The sequence below is a fragment of the Panthera onca genome, chromosome C1 (genome assembly GCF_046562875.1).
Source record: "Panthera onca isolate mPanOnc1 chromosome C1, mPanOnc1 haplotype 2, whole genome shotgun sequence".
Taxonomy (NCBI): Eukaryota; Metazoa; Chordata; class Mammalia; order Carnivora; family Felidae; genus Panthera; species Panthera onca.
Genome location: NC_138346.1, coordinates 189781845 through 189796497, shown reverse-complemented (window position 1 = coordinate 189796497; position 14653 = coordinate 189781845). Strand labels below are relative to the sequence as shown.

The following is a 14653-nucleotide window of genomic DNA, read 5'->3' as shown; positions in this document are numbered from 1 at the left end:
GAACAAAAGACGCAAGGCAGAAAAGCCACAACCTGCCGGGTCTCCAACGCCTGCGTCTTCCGGGCGTCAGCAGCCCGGGTACAAGCCCGCAGACCAGCCCCAGCCGAGGAGAAAGCGCCTCTCCCCCGCGCCTGCGCACTCGGGGCCCTGCGCCCCGCTCACCCAGACCCCGCCCCTGGGAGGGCCCTCGCGCCCGCCCCGCCCCCCGCCTCTGCGTGCGCACCGCCTGGAGCCCGCCTCCGTGAAAGACTGCCGGGCGCATGCGGCGGGGCTGGTTCACTGGCGGCCCGGGGCCCAGCGCGCGCGTCGCACACCTACATCCTTAGCCGACGGCAGGCCTGGAAGCCGGCCTCAGGTAGGCTGACTCCAGGGATCCTGGGGGAACTGTTCTGCCTTGCAGGAATCGGCGGCGCTAGCTGAACCCGGCGCGGGACAGCCACACCGCCGGCTGATAGACACCGCTCCCACCAATCAAGGGTGAGGTGGCTCGCCGGCCTGACCAATGGGCTGCGTGCCTAACGGGAGTGGGGCGGGCGGGCGGCCAGGCCGGCTAGGAGCCGGCTCCCGCGCGCGGGGCCGCGTGGCCGGGCGCCGCTTGGAAGCCGGGCCGCAAGGGGCGTGGGGCGGCGGGAAACGCCGCGGGGCCGGGGTCGCGGGGGCCGGCAGTACGCGCTGCAGCGCGACCTGGCTCGGCTGAGCAGGGGGCCGGGGATGACGCGTGGGACCGGGAGGGCCGTAGAGGCGCCGGAGCCCCTCTGCTCAGCCCTCCGGGAGAAGCTCCGGCGGCTGCCCCTCCTTGGGGACTGCCCGGGCCCTGGCCCCTCCGACCCTGGGGCACGGCCGCAGCCTGGCTGGGAGGCGGTTCAAGGTCCGAGACGCGCTGCCGCGTGGGGGATGGGTTCGGCGGCCTGGCCGCGGCCCCTCCGGCGCGCCCCGGCTCCAGTGGGCGGAAGGGGCCTTGCAGCTCGTCGGGGCTCGGGGTGCGGCCCCTTCGGCCCCACAGCCGGCGCGCTCTCCTCCTGGCCGCTCGTAGTGAGCATGCCGCGTTTTAAAGAAGTTCACTACGTTTGCGTGGCACACGTAGGTCCACACTCATAATTTCCAATCCGCAGCAATCCTGGTGACAGGCGATGCGGGGATCACCCATTTTTCCGATTTAAGGACCCGGGCTTCGGACACCTTGAGTGACTTGACAGGTCTCAGTACACAAGTGGTAGGGCTGGAGGTGGATCTCAAAACATTTTTATCGACAAAAAAGCTCCCCCCCCCACCCTTGCCATTTTTATTGAATTCCTCTGATGCAATTTTTTTTAAAGATTATTTTTAGGTAATCTCTACACCCATCGTGGGGCTCGAACTCCCACCCCCGAGATCAAGAGTTGCATGCTCTACCGGCTGAACCAGCCAGGCACCCCTGATACCTCTTAATATATGTTACTTCTGTGCTTGAAAACTTTCCCATGTGTCCATCCTCTTCAGAATAAAGTGCAGATTGGACATTAAGGTTTCCACATGATTTGGACCCTTGCCTACATTTCCAGCTTATTTCCCACTGTCTTCCCACAGGCACCCTCCACCCCCCACCCCCTCTTCTTGGCCCTGCATCTGTTTTCTGTAGATGGCCTTCACCTTCCTGTTCACTCTGTTGCCTTCTCCATGCTTTATTTCTTGCTGTCAGTCCTTGAAGACCTGTTGCAGGTCTCAGGTCTACTAAGCAGGAGCAACTTGGATCCTCTCCCAGCCTTAATTTCTCTCACGTTCCTCTGCTAGGACATGATCTATACCCTGGTCTTGCCACTGAAAGCTTTCTGCTTTCTGTTCTCCATGTGTGCCTTTCGTATGTTGTCCCTGTTTCCCACCATCAGTGGATTACTCATTTCTTTGTAAATGTTTTGTCTCTAACCGGACTGCCAGCAACTTGTGATATGAGCCCAGATCTGGTGAAGTTTTCTGGTCCCCGCTCTTCCCATAAGCAGCCTGAGGTGATCTCTGAAAATGGTTTGCTATTCACTTGACCCAGAAGACCCTACGAAATCATGCAAGTCAAGAGGTTTCAAATCTTTGTGTTCACTTTAAGAACACACGTGAAACTTCCCAGGCCATCAAGGGTATGCATATCCAAAAAGCCACCAAGTATCTGAAAGATGTCACTTTGTAGACACAGCGTGTGCCATTCCGTGTCACTGGAGTGGTGGAGTTGGTAGGTGTGGGTGTGCCCAGGCCAAACCGTGGGGCTGGACACGGGGTTGGTGGCCCAAAAAGAGGGCTGAATTTTTACTGCACATGCTTAAACATGCAGAGAAGAATGCTGAACTTAAGGGTTTAGATGTAGATTCTCTGGTTATTGGGCACATCCAGGTGAACAAAAGCCCCCAAGCTGTGGCGCAGAACTTACAGGGCCCGTGGTCGGTTCAACCCACACGTGAGCTCTCCTGCCACGCGGAGATGGTCCTTACTGGGAAAGAGCAGCTAGTTCCCAAACCGGGAGAGGAGGTTGCCGAAGAAAAAGAGATCCCGGAAGAAACTGGAGAAACAAAAACCTATGGCCTGGGAGTAAATTCTGCATAAAATAAATGCAAATAGAAGTAAAAAAAAAAAAAAAAAACCCAAAAACTTTTGTGGTCCCCAAAGTGTCCAGCACGGTAGCACCTACATAGGGGGTCGCTCATCAGTGTGAGTGAGTGGGTCCTGTCAGCCTCTCCTACCTGGTCTGGGAGCCCATTGGGGTCTTTATTGCCAGGCACTGTGGGAGGCTGCAAGAATCTTCCCTCAAGAGAGGTGTTACCCTCTTCAGGTAAAATTGGGGCAAGTCGAATACAAACGGATGAAGAAGGAGTCTTCTGTAAAAGTAACCTGCTCCATAACCCACTCTGAGAAATTTCTAGGAACATCTAAAATTTACTCTGAGAATTTAGTTCTATAGTGTCAGGGATATCCCTGGATAGAACACATCTAAAATGTAGCCAAGTCTGATAATTCGTGTGTCAGTAAGGATCTGTTTCACTGTGAGGTGACAGAGTAGTGTCCCCCCCCCCCCCCCAAATATTAGGGACTTGGGGTCAAACAAGTTTTGGGGAAACTACACTGTATGCCCGTTTGGGAAGATCACAGAGCATATTAACTTATTAAAGGCTACTGGAGATCTGGCATTAAACCAATTGACTGTTTAACAACATTTCTGATTTTTATGTCCATAAAATGCTTTATGGGAACCCCACATACATTTTGCAGAAACCAAGGAGCATGCTTTTGGAAATGGTATAACAATGGAAAGAGCAAGTCACGGTCTGGTTGTCTTCCTTGCTATCCAAGGGGGGAGTCATTCTGAACATTCTTACTTTGCCAAGTGTATTCATTTCTGCCTTGGGGAGTGGGGCGGGGGAATGCTTCAGGCAGAACTCCCCGGTTTCCTTGTTCCTTTCTTAGCTTATTTTTATTATAAACTGGCTTCACATGAAGTGTTCCCAGAGGAGGAAAATGTCTTGACCATGCCAAAGCAAGCATTCTCTTCTACTTGGTGATTGTGTTTTGATCACATTTGGGTTTACTGACTAAATGATGTTTCTGAGCCTCTGAAGCTAGGGCCAGTGATGAATTCTCCCTGGCCAGCCTGTTGCTGTCACCTCGCCTCTTGCCTCTGCTGTTTCTTCCATCCACCCACCCTTTTTATCTGTCACCACATCTGCTGCTTCCATTCCCGGCCACAGCTGTACAGCTTTTTGGATTTAATGGGATCTGTCCTCTCTTTGAGTCCTCTGCCCATTATGTGTTTCAGGCTGGTTTGTTATCTGATGTTCCTTTCCTCCAGTATATATGGTTTCTCTTCATTTTATAGCTCGGAGAGAGTTTTGAGTTAAACAGCCGTACAACTGGGAAGGAGTAAGTTATTAATAAACTACAGGAGCAAACTACCTTTAACTAAAGGATTTTTAGGCTTAATTGCAACTCCTTTTAAATGTTGAAGTTCTTTTATTCTGTCTTCTGTAACCTAGTGAAGCTCTCTTTTCTTGGGGATCCATTGTAGGTTAGTCAAAGACATTCTCTTTTGTGGGGCAATCAGGCAATCCAGGGCTCATCCAAGATTGAGACGTTGTTTCTCCCATGCAGGGAAAATAATGAGGCACCTGCTTTTGAACCCCGGGGTCTGCTGGCTATGTCAGCCAATGTTTGGGGCATAGCGTTCTGTCAGATTATTAAATTTATTTTTTTATTAGGTCGTCTCTCAAGGTTGTTGGTTGTCAGAGCTTTAAACAAAAGCTACATTATGTGACTAGTCATTGTTTTTCAACTCCTGTTTGACTAAAGCCATTCAGTGATCCTAAGAAATGTTTGTTAGGAGCTCACATCACATAACAACCTTCTAAAGTCGTGCGATGGAGAGGGAAACTGAGGCTCCCCAGGGGGGGTTCATAGCTAGGAGGCAGTACAGCTAGCCTTTGAACCCAGATACGTTTGCTTTGTGGAAATATATTTTATCTGTAATTTTTCCTTCTTCCATTCCCAGGTCAAAAAGTAAAATGAAGTACATTCTAGTTACTGGTGGTGTTATATCAGGAATTGGAAAAGGAATCATCGCCAGCAGCGTAGGCACGATACTGAAATCATGCGGTTTACATGTAACTTCAATTAAAATTGACCCATACATTAACATTGATGCGGGAACATTCTCTCCTTATGAGCATGGTAAGCACGATGCATTTCTTTCTTTTGTTAAAATAATAATTATGGAGTATGTGGAAGAATGTACATCAGCCCTTGGAAATTGTGTGTATTTTGTATTACGTGACTTGCATTTCCTGCCTTCCAAAAAGGTCCTTAGCGTTAGCAGAATCTGTTTTTCTCACCTAGACAGAGAGGAAGCAGAAATCTAAATAGGCAACATAGTGATTAGAGTCTAGAGATTTCTATAATAGAAACCCCTCTCTGAGGGGGAAAAAATAAGACATTTTTCCCTTTCCAGTTTTTATGCTGGTCTCCTATTGTGATGGTAGGAATGAACCATTCTGGGCAAGACTTCTAGAATGACGTCTCAAGGAATGAATGTCAAACAAAGGAATGGGAGAAACTTGGAGTTTCACAACTTTGGGACTAAAGTGTAGCCCAGAAGCTGGTTTTTGTAATCAGCAGGACCTTAGTATCCAGTGTGAGCTTTGAAGGAAATCATGCTTTTATCACGTTTGAAACCTTTTGCTGCACAAGTAGGCATTGTTGAAAGTTCTTTCTCTTTAGGCAGCAGATACCACACTCCTGTAAAGTTCCCTGTCTCCACCGCCCTTGAGGCTATGATTTCCTTCCGTTCAATGCTATTTTATAACTTCCTGATTCAGACCGAGCTTGTTGATAGGCTGGAAGTAAGCTATTGCCTTCTGGAGAATGGTTGGTGATATTTTTCTTTCTTTTGTGTCATATTTAGTTTTCTAGAAATAAATTTCTCTGCTTCATGTCCAGGTAATGCAGACTTTGTTCTATTTGAGTGTTTATATTTTGAGCCTCACATTTGCCATGACATGGGTGTTTCTCACTTACCCTGACCGTTTTCACTATTCACCGCAGGCGAGGTTTTTGTGCTGGATGATGGTGGTGAAGTAGACCTTGATCTAGGGAACTATGAGCGGTTCCTAGACATCCGCCTCACCAAGGACAATAATCTGACCACTGGAAAGATCTACCAGTACGTCATTAACAAGGAACGCAAAGGAGATTACTTGGGGAAAACCGTCCAAGGTAAAACTGGATTTGCCCTCAAGGTGTGAAAACCTTAAGCAGTTTGCTTTTCTTTTGTGAACAAAAATTTACTTTTCATGCAATTTCAGCCTGAAAGCGTCCAGGTATTGTTACTGAACCATGCCTTCCGTTGAAAATTTAGAGTTGTATGGCTGTTTACCCAAAAAGTAATTTGAAGGAGCCCCTGCTGCTGTATGAATGCCACTGAAGCTATCAGTCTGGCATGATTTGAGCCCAGAGAGCTGTTGTTTTTACAACAGTGATGGGTGTGAAGTGACGAAGGCAGCTAGATCAGGGCAGTCAGCCAGGCCGTGTATATATGTTGTGCATGTGGGACCCACTTGTAAACAGTGGTAGGACAAGAACGTGCGTTGTGTACGTTGGTCTGCAGGCTGGTCATCGGTGCGCGTGGGCCTGTGGGAGTCTGAGAAGTGGCTCTCTGGGTCTCCTGCCCTTTTACCAGCCAGCCTCACTTATGTTCGCCTGCTGCCCTGGGGTTTTGCACAGCGTTCATTTGAGAAAATTGCCACTCTTAAAAGGTGGGGTTGGAAAACCACTGGTATAGTGTGATGGCTTAAGTCCAAATTTGGGGGGGGTGGGAGAGGTTTGCTGAAAAGTGGCTTTTCTCTGAGTTATGAGAGTGAATCTGCCCTTGGCTTTAGACTTTGTTAAATTGAAAGCCACTTAGCCCCGGCTTAGCCCATGTTTAGATCTTAGCCCTGCCACTTACCAGCTTTGTGAACACAGGCAGATTACTTAACCTCTTTGAGATCTGGCTCTCTTTTCTGCCAAATGGAGTTACTAACTACCTGGCTCTGCTGATTGTGTGGAGGGCGAAAAGTCCTGCGTGACACCGTTTCTCTGAGTTCCTGACACGTAGAAAGGGGATCAGTTAGGAATTAAGATGATCTCGATCATACGGTTTGTTGTTCTAGGCCTCCAGCGAATTCATTCTTGTGTGCATTCATTCGTCACATGTTTCTTGAATGCTCACTGCGGACATACCCTGTCTGGCGCTGGGGCTATGGATGAAGGAGACCAGCGAGGCTACCGCCCCCATGGGGGCTTCCGCGTGGGAGACACAAAAACAAACATGAAACAAGATGTCTGATAAGAGCTGTGAAGGAAATAGGAGAGAGAATGCGTGGGGACGGCCAGTTTGGACAGGTGGTTAGGGAGACTCCACGAGGGGGCATTCTGGAGGAGAGAGGCCAGCCAGGGGACAAGCGGAGGAGGGGCCTGAGGCCTGAGGCTACAGTCAGGCCAGGGGACCAGGGGGATGGGTGTGGGGAGTGAGGGCGGTGAGGTGGGCTGCAGCCAGGTTATGTAGGGCCTTTTGGGCCTTGGCCTGGAGTTTGGATTTTACTCAGAGCGGTGGGAAGCCATTGAAGAGTTTAAAACATGGGATGGGGGGAAACTGCATATTTAAAAGATCCCTTTGGCTGCTGTGTGTGCAGTAGATAATGAATATCCTTGTGCCTGAGGCACTGCTGCTTAAATACAGAGCAAGTTAAACAGTAATCCCTGCCCCTTAGGAACCTGCCTTCTGGCCCGACAGCTAGGGTTTTAAAAAGTGTTCAGCGCTGGCTGACTTTGCTGAGCACTGGCATGCTAGGCGCTCTGCTTAGCATTTTACCAGTGGTGGCTCATGAAATTTGCACAACTTTATGAGGTGGAAGCTGTTATCTCCACTTAGCGGATAGGGAAATCGAGCTTAAGAATAGTTAAGCGGTGTCCCAAGGATCCATACCTAATGAGAGGTGGAACTGAGGTTCGAATCTGACATTCTGGCCCCAGATGCTGTGCTCCTGACCACCCCGCCGTCCTGTACTCTCTCTTATCTGTGGATTGTGTATCCTCTGATAAACTGGAACATAATGGAACAGGGGCCTGGAAGGCACCCATGTGTGAAGTGCCAGCCTTCAGCAGTAGTGGTGCGGCGGCCACAGGGTCTGTTGAATGGTGGTGCAGCCCCGGTGCCCTCTACAGAGGGGCCAGGGCTCTGATGCGGGTTCAGGATATACTCTTGGCCTTACCCTCTTGTGCTTCTAGCCACGACTTGGAAACCTGGAAAGGAGGCCACAGACAGTGGGAGCTCAAAGATTTCTTTAATTTTTTTTTTTTTAATGTTTATTTATTTCTGAGACAGAGAGAGATAGAGCATGAATGGGGGAGGGGCAGAGAGAGAGGGAGACACAGAATCCGAAGCAGGCTCCAGGCTCTGAGCTGTCAGCACAGAGTCCGATGCGGGGCTCGAACTCACAAACCGCGAGATCATGACCTGAGCTGAAGTCGGATGCCCAACCGACTGAGCCACCCAGGCGCCCTGGAGCTCAAAGATTTCTTAACGCCATGTAAGAGTGGTCTCAAAAATATGTTTATGACCCCTTCACCGCTCCAGGCAAAGATTGCAGCCGTTTGTTGTCATAGTAAGTGTATCTCCCTCCACCAGTGTTGATAGGAAAGTGTATGTTACGTGCCTCTTTCCTCTTTTCCAGTTGTCCCTCACATCACAGATGCAATCCAAGAGTGGGTCATGAGACAGGCATTAATACCCGTGGATGAAGACGGCCTAGAGCCTCAAGTGTGTGTTATTGAGGTTTGTAGGAGTCTTTTCTAACCAAGTGTACACACACATTCACCTCCTTAGTCAGCCATCAGCACCTGGTAAGACAGTGCTCTGTGAGGCCCTTGACCCTAACCACAGTGGGACAGGTAAGGGCACAGTGACAATCCTGGGATGGGGCCAGGCCGTTGAAAGGGAGTAGGTGCAAGCCATCAGAGGTTCAGAGTGAGCCTCTTCATTCACTTATCATGACTGTACCAGTAAGAGCCGCAGGACACATTTTCCTCTCTCTCTTGAGAAAGTGAGCTGACCTTCATCTCTCCTCTGGTGGGAATCCTCTCATCTCTGAATGAGCCCCGTTGCTTTCAGTTTCTTTACTCCTGCTCTGCTGGTCCTAGCCGTTGGATGTAAAATAGAGGACTCAGAAATTCCATCAGCCTATTACTGATACTTTGTCACACAACAGTTATTTATGGCTAAGTAGATAAGATTTAGGTTTCTTGGCTTCGTGACTGGTATGAATAAAGTTTCTAGTATATCTTTCACCTGGCTTTTTCTTGGCCAGATCTGCCAGATCCATAACTTTGGGGAATGGAGAGCCTGTCCAGAAAAGTAACTGTTCAGGGTAAAGAAATGTCAGTTACTGCTAAGTGACATGAACTGCGCTCAGAGAGTCCACATTATGCTGTTACTGATTGCTGAGCTGAGATAATGGGGCGCAGTTGTCCAAAAACTGACCCATGAAAGGAAGGGTTAGTGCTTGATCTCTAACAGAACTTTGTTCTTGTAGCTCGGTGGAACGGTGGGAGATATAGAAAGCATGCCCTTTATTGAGGCCTTCCGTCAGTTCCAGTTCAAGGTCAAAAGAGAGAACTTTTGTAATATTCACGTCAGTCTAGTCCCTCAGGTAAGGCATTCGAATTTTACTCTGTGGAGGTGGGAAGGAGAGAGAAGAGGGTCCTTTTCCTTCCTTGTCTATTTTAGGTGCGTGAGATGCAGGGAAGAAAGACCGTCTTTGTGAATTTAAAATTACTGTAATCAGACTTTTGGAAAAGCTCAGATGGAAAACATTTGGAAAATTAGCCAGGGAAGTTGCGGTTGAAGGTGGCGGATTGAAAATGTCCCATTTGGGGGCCCTGGGGGGCTCAGTCAGTTATACGCATCTGACTTCTGCTCAGGTCATGAGCTTGTGGTTTGTGGATTCGAGCCCCGTGTCAGACTTTGCGCTGACAGTGCGGAGCCTGCTTGGGATTCTCTCTGCCCCTCCCCCACTCACACTTACTCTCAAACTAAATAAACTTAAAAAAAAAAAAAGTCCCACTTGTCTCTACTATACGGTGAAACCCCACTACAGCTAGAGCAAAGGGAATTTTTTTTTTTAATGTTTGTATATTTTGAGAGAGAGAGTGCGTACATGCGTGCACTTGAGCAGGGGAGAAGCAGAGAGAGAGAGAGAGAGAGAGAGAGAGAGAGAATTCCAAGCAGGCTCCACGCTGCCAGGGCAGAGCCCAGTGTGGGGCTCAATCTCATGCACCGGGAGATCATGACCTGAGCTGAAATCAAGAATCAGATGCTTAACTGACTGAGCCACCCAGGCACTCCCAAGTGGGCAGTATTTAAATACTCAAACACATGTTAACACTGGAGAGGTATCATGAGATGGGCTGGAGGCACGGGACAGGTGCGTGTGTAATAGAGGGAGAGGGTTCCTCCTCTAACATGGAAATCAATAGAAAATGCCTCAAACTACATGTCTGGACGTAGCGGGAAGCATACCAGAAGGATCATTTAAGAGTGGAAGATTGGCTACCCCTGGGGTTCGAGGAAGGGGAGGGGTTCACTGTCCTGTTGTTCAGAACAGACCTTGTAGAACCATTTGACTCTAAAATCTATGCACGAGTACCTTTGACAAAAATAAAAACTAAATTAGATAAATGATCAATAAAGGAAGTTCAGAGAAAAGTCATACTTAAACAAATTTTTTATCATAGAGAAATTAACTTTTTTTTTTTCCCTTTTGTAAAATAGCCAAGTTCAACAGGGGAGCAGAAAACTAAACCCACCCAGAATAGTGTTCGGGAACTTAGAGGGCTCGGGCTTTCTCCAGATCTGGTAAGATTTTATGATTCCCTGGTTTCAAGCTTGATCTTGTATGCTTAATTAAAATCTCTCTCTCATGGGAAAAATAAGATAAAAACTGAGAGGGAGGCAGACCATGAGAGACTCTTGAATCCAGAGAACAAACTGAGGGCTGCTGGAGGGGAGGTGGGTGCGGGAGGGCCTAAATGGGTGATAGGCATTAAGGAGGGCCCTTGTTGGGCTAACCACAGGGTGTTACAAGTAAGTGATGAATCACTGGGCTCTTCTCTCTCCTGAAACCAGTACGACACTATGTGTTAACTAATTTGGATTTAAGTAAATTAAAAAAAAAATTTTTTTTAATGCAAAAAAAAAAATCTTCCATGTACCGTATGACTTCACTTATATGGAATTAAAAAACAAAACAAACAAAAAGAGACCCGTACATCTAGAGAACAAACTGGTGGTTGCCAGAGGGAGGGGCGGTGGGGGGGATGGGCAGGATGGGAGACACAGGCTGCCAGTTATGGAATGAATAAGTCAAGGGGATGAAAGGCACAGCAGAGGGAATATGGTCAGTGGTGGTGTAATGGCGTCCTGTGGTGGTGACACAGGTAGCTGTACTTGTGAGCAGAGCGAAGGGTATAGAGTTGAATCATTAGGTTGTTATTCTGGAGCCACTGCAACATTGTGTATCAACTATACTTCAGTTTAAAAAAAAACAAACAAAATTTCTGCTTCACAGCAGGTAAGACCTCTGTTTTCTTGGCATGCTTTTCGTTGGTGGTGGAGAAACAGGGTTAGTGCTTTGAAGTGGGGTTGCCTTTTACAAAGATTTCCTCACGGGCATGCATGAGGTCATGCTTTGTGTCTCCTCTCTGTCTGTCATTTGTTGTCCCTTCCTCCCCCTGCCCAAGACATTAACTGAGGAAAACCCCAGTTGGTTCCTGTAGCTCATTATCTGTGTGTTCATCTGTACCATCCCCCCCCCCCCCCCTTAATGTTTCTCCGGAGCGGGATTTAGGCATTTCAGCTTTGAAAACAGGTCATATTTTCATAGTTGGTGTGCATTGTGCCGGAGTTAACATTTTCATCCAGCTTAAGAAGCGGGTGTCTGTTTTAATTTCAGTCAGGAGAAAAACCCAACTTTGTGATCCCTTCCTTCTGTCCAAACGGCTTACTTTCTTTCCTGCTAGGTTGTGTGCAGGTGCTCAAATCCTCTGGACACATCGGTGAAGGAGAAAATATCCATGTTCTGCCACGTCGAACCTGAACAAGTAAGTAGGAATTTCATATTCACGTAAATCGTGTTGGATTTCTAGTTACCCGGAAGTCTCTTCACCGCTTTCCTGAGGCTTGTTGTCCTTTTCCAATTTGAGACATTGGACTGTTCTCTAGAACTGATTCCTGTTGGCTCTGTGATTCTCCAGTACCTTACCTCTTTGGCTTTCTGAACATCCTTGCCCCCTCCTGCCACTTCTCCCCAACTCCTTGTACTCTGCTCCAGCCATGCTGAATGGGTCGCCCTCCCCGTCGGCCTGGCTTTGTCCTATTCATTTTCATCCCTTGGGGTCCAGCCAGGACACAGTATTGTCTGACAGCCTTTACCTGTCAAACCACATCACCTCCAAACCTCATGGTTGGTCTTTCTTGGGTGACCTGTGTGTATTATTACAGGTGCTGGTTGTGAACCTGTCCTACTGCCCCTCTGTGAGTGTGTGTGTGTGTGTGTGTGTGTGTGTGTGTGTGTGTGTGTGTATGTGTGTGTGTGTGTCCACGTGTCCATCTGTGTTTGCCTCCACTCATAGACTTTGAGTTTCTTGAAGGCAAGGACCACCTCATTCAACTTTATACTCCTAGTGCCTGGTGTCTGAGGTGGTAAAGGCTCCAAACCTATTTTATTTTATCTTATTTTATTTTTTTAAGTTTGTTTGTTTGTTTGTTTGTTTATTTTGAGAGACACAGACAGTGTGAGTAGGGGAGGGGCAGAGAGAGAGGGAAAATCCCAAGCAGGCTCTGCACCATCAGCGTAGAGCCTGTTGCGGGGCTCGAGCGAATGAAACTGAGATCACGACCTGAGCCAAAACCAAGAGTCAGACACTTAACCGACTGAGCCACCCAGGTGCCCCTAAACCTATTTTAGACTTTTTCATGACCTGTGCTAATGGAGGGTGCCCACCGAATAGGAAATTCACGTTTGGGGTATGGTGGGGACGTCCTGGTGGTGGTAAGTTGAGACTGTGGCTCTGGTCAGGTTTGGCTGAAGGAGGGGAGAAGGGACGTTGAGGTCGAGGAATCTGTGACTAGATTGTGGGTGGTTTGCTTTGCTGGTGGGTTACTGGGGATCAGGAGGTTTGGCTGAAGGAGGGGAGCCTGGCTGGCCTGGAGAGGAGAGAATCAGCGGCAGAGTTGTATTTCATCCATCCATTTACAGGACAGCGAGGAGGATGGAAGTGAGGGTAAGAAAGTCTGGCCTGGCATTGAAGTGAGCAGAGCAGGACAGCCTCTGACCTCCCCATCTCGGGGGGCGCTCAGGCGTCAGGGTGTGAGCAAGGCCTGGGGCCTGAGATCAGTGTTCCTAGTGTGCTTCCTGATCTGGGAGCTCTGTCTCAGGGATTCGGCTTCATGCTAAAGACCACATCTTCCTCGACTTAACAAAGAGCTAAATCCTGGTAAACCTGTTGTAAGTTGAAAACATCGTAAGTCGAAAATGCAATTAGTACACCTAACCTACTTTAAGTGTGCTCAGAAAACTTACATTAGCCTATGGGTGGGCAGAATCCTCTCACACAAAGACGATTTTACAATAAAGTGTTGAATGTCTTGTGTAGTTTACTGAACACTGTACTGAGAGTAGAAAACAGAGTGGTTGTATGGGCACAGGATGGCTGTAAGCATATCGGTTTTTCACACTGGTGATCGTGGGGCTGACTGGGGACCGTGGCTCACTGCCACTGCTGGGCACCACGAGAGCGGGGGTACCATGAGAGAGGATACGGCCTGTTGCTAGCCTGGGAAAAGATCAAAATGCAGAGTACCCTTTCTGCCAGCTGTGTGTTTTTTTCACACCATCCCAAAGCAAAATACAGTAAGTTGAACCATTGTAAATTGGGGACTATATGTGGCGCACCAGAATAATTTCATTGTTACGAGCAACCTTTTTATCACGCACTTCAATTATTTGAGATATTTCTATCCTAGCAAGTGAGGGTAATTCAATTCCGTGGTAGACTAGGTTATTAAAATTATTCACTGTTAAAAATGTGACAGGTGTTTCTAGATTTAAATTTGAATTTCAAACCTTTTCCTGTTTTTTAATTGAGTTGCTTATCTTCTAGGAGTTCTCTGCATATTCTGAATAAAAGTCTTTTATTAGATACATGGTTTGCACATTTTCCTCCAAGGCTCTTATTTTTTTAATGGTGTCTTTTGGAACACAAAAGCTTTTACATGATGATGAACTCCAGTTTATCCATTTTTTTTCTTTATAGATTGTGCTTTTGGTATCCTATCCAAGAGCTCCATTTAACAAATGCCACAAAGATTTCCTTCTGTTTCATTCCAAAACTTTTATAATTTTAGGTCTTTTGTTTAGGCCTAGGATCCACTGTGAGTTAACTTTTATGTATAGCAACTTTCCAGTAAAAGTTGAAATTCATCTTTTTGCCTGTGGATAGTCAGTTCTAGGTCCATTTGTTGGAAGGACTGTCCTTCAATAATAATCTATAATTTCTTCATAAAGGTGCTTTTTAAAGATTCAACTATCTTTGTGAAGTTTTTTTCTAGATTTAATTATAGGTGTTCATAATTTTTGTAACTACATGCATGGCATGTTTTTAAACTTAAATTTCCTGATTAGATATGACCCATGTATAGCAATCTTGCAGACTTCTGTCCATGGATCTTAAGCCTAGCAGCCTTACTGAAATTCTGTTAGTTTTGATTGTTTACCAGTAAATGCTCATGGTTTTTATGGATAAGCAGTAATAGTGTATGAAATTCTTGGCACTTTCTTATTTTCCAGCACATGTATATATTTTTTTTCTTAAATAATTTTTTTAAATGTTTGTTTATTTTGGGGAGAGAGAGAGATAAGAGTGTAAGTAGGGGAGGGGCAGAGAGAGAAGACACAGAATTTGAAGCAAGCTCCAGGCTCTGAGCTGTCAGCACAGAGCCTGTCGTGGGGCTCGAACTCATGGACCATGAGATCATGACCTGACTGAAGTTGAATGCTTAACCTACTGAGCCACCCAGGCACCCCTTTAAAATTTTTTTTTTTTTTTT

General features: G+C 47.3%; 1 protein-coding gene across 3 annotated transcripts in view; it reads left to right on the top strand.

Annotated features, from left to right (window-relative positions):
• The first annotated feature begins 215 nt into the window (after nucleotides 1-215).
• The window catches only part of CTPS1 (CTP synthase 1), a 30771-nt gene continuing 16333 nt past the window's right edge, over nucleotides 216-14653 (top strand). The window contains exons 1-7 of one of the 3 annotated variants that reach the window (XM_060625214.3): nucleotides 216-477; nucleotides 4505-4683; nucleotides 5554-5724; nucleotides 8223-8323; nucleotides 9081-9197; nucleotides 10319-10402; nucleotides 11566-11646. In XM_060625214.3, coding sequence (XP_060481197.1) covers nucleotides 4518-4683; nucleotides 5554-5724; nucleotides 8223-8323; nucleotides 9081-9197; nucleotides 10319-10402; nucleotides 11566-11646 — 720 coding nt within the window. In that variant the 5' untranslated portion in view covers nucleotides 216-477; nucleotides 4505-4517. Of the gene's footprint in view, nucleotides 478-4504; nucleotides 4684-5339; nucleotides 5449-5553; nucleotides 5725-8222; nucleotides 8324-9080; nucleotides 9198-10318; nucleotides 10403-11565; nucleotides 11647-14653 lie in introns of those variants that run through there. The other 2 variants (XM_060625213.3, XM_060625215.3) reach the window with 2 other exon arrangements.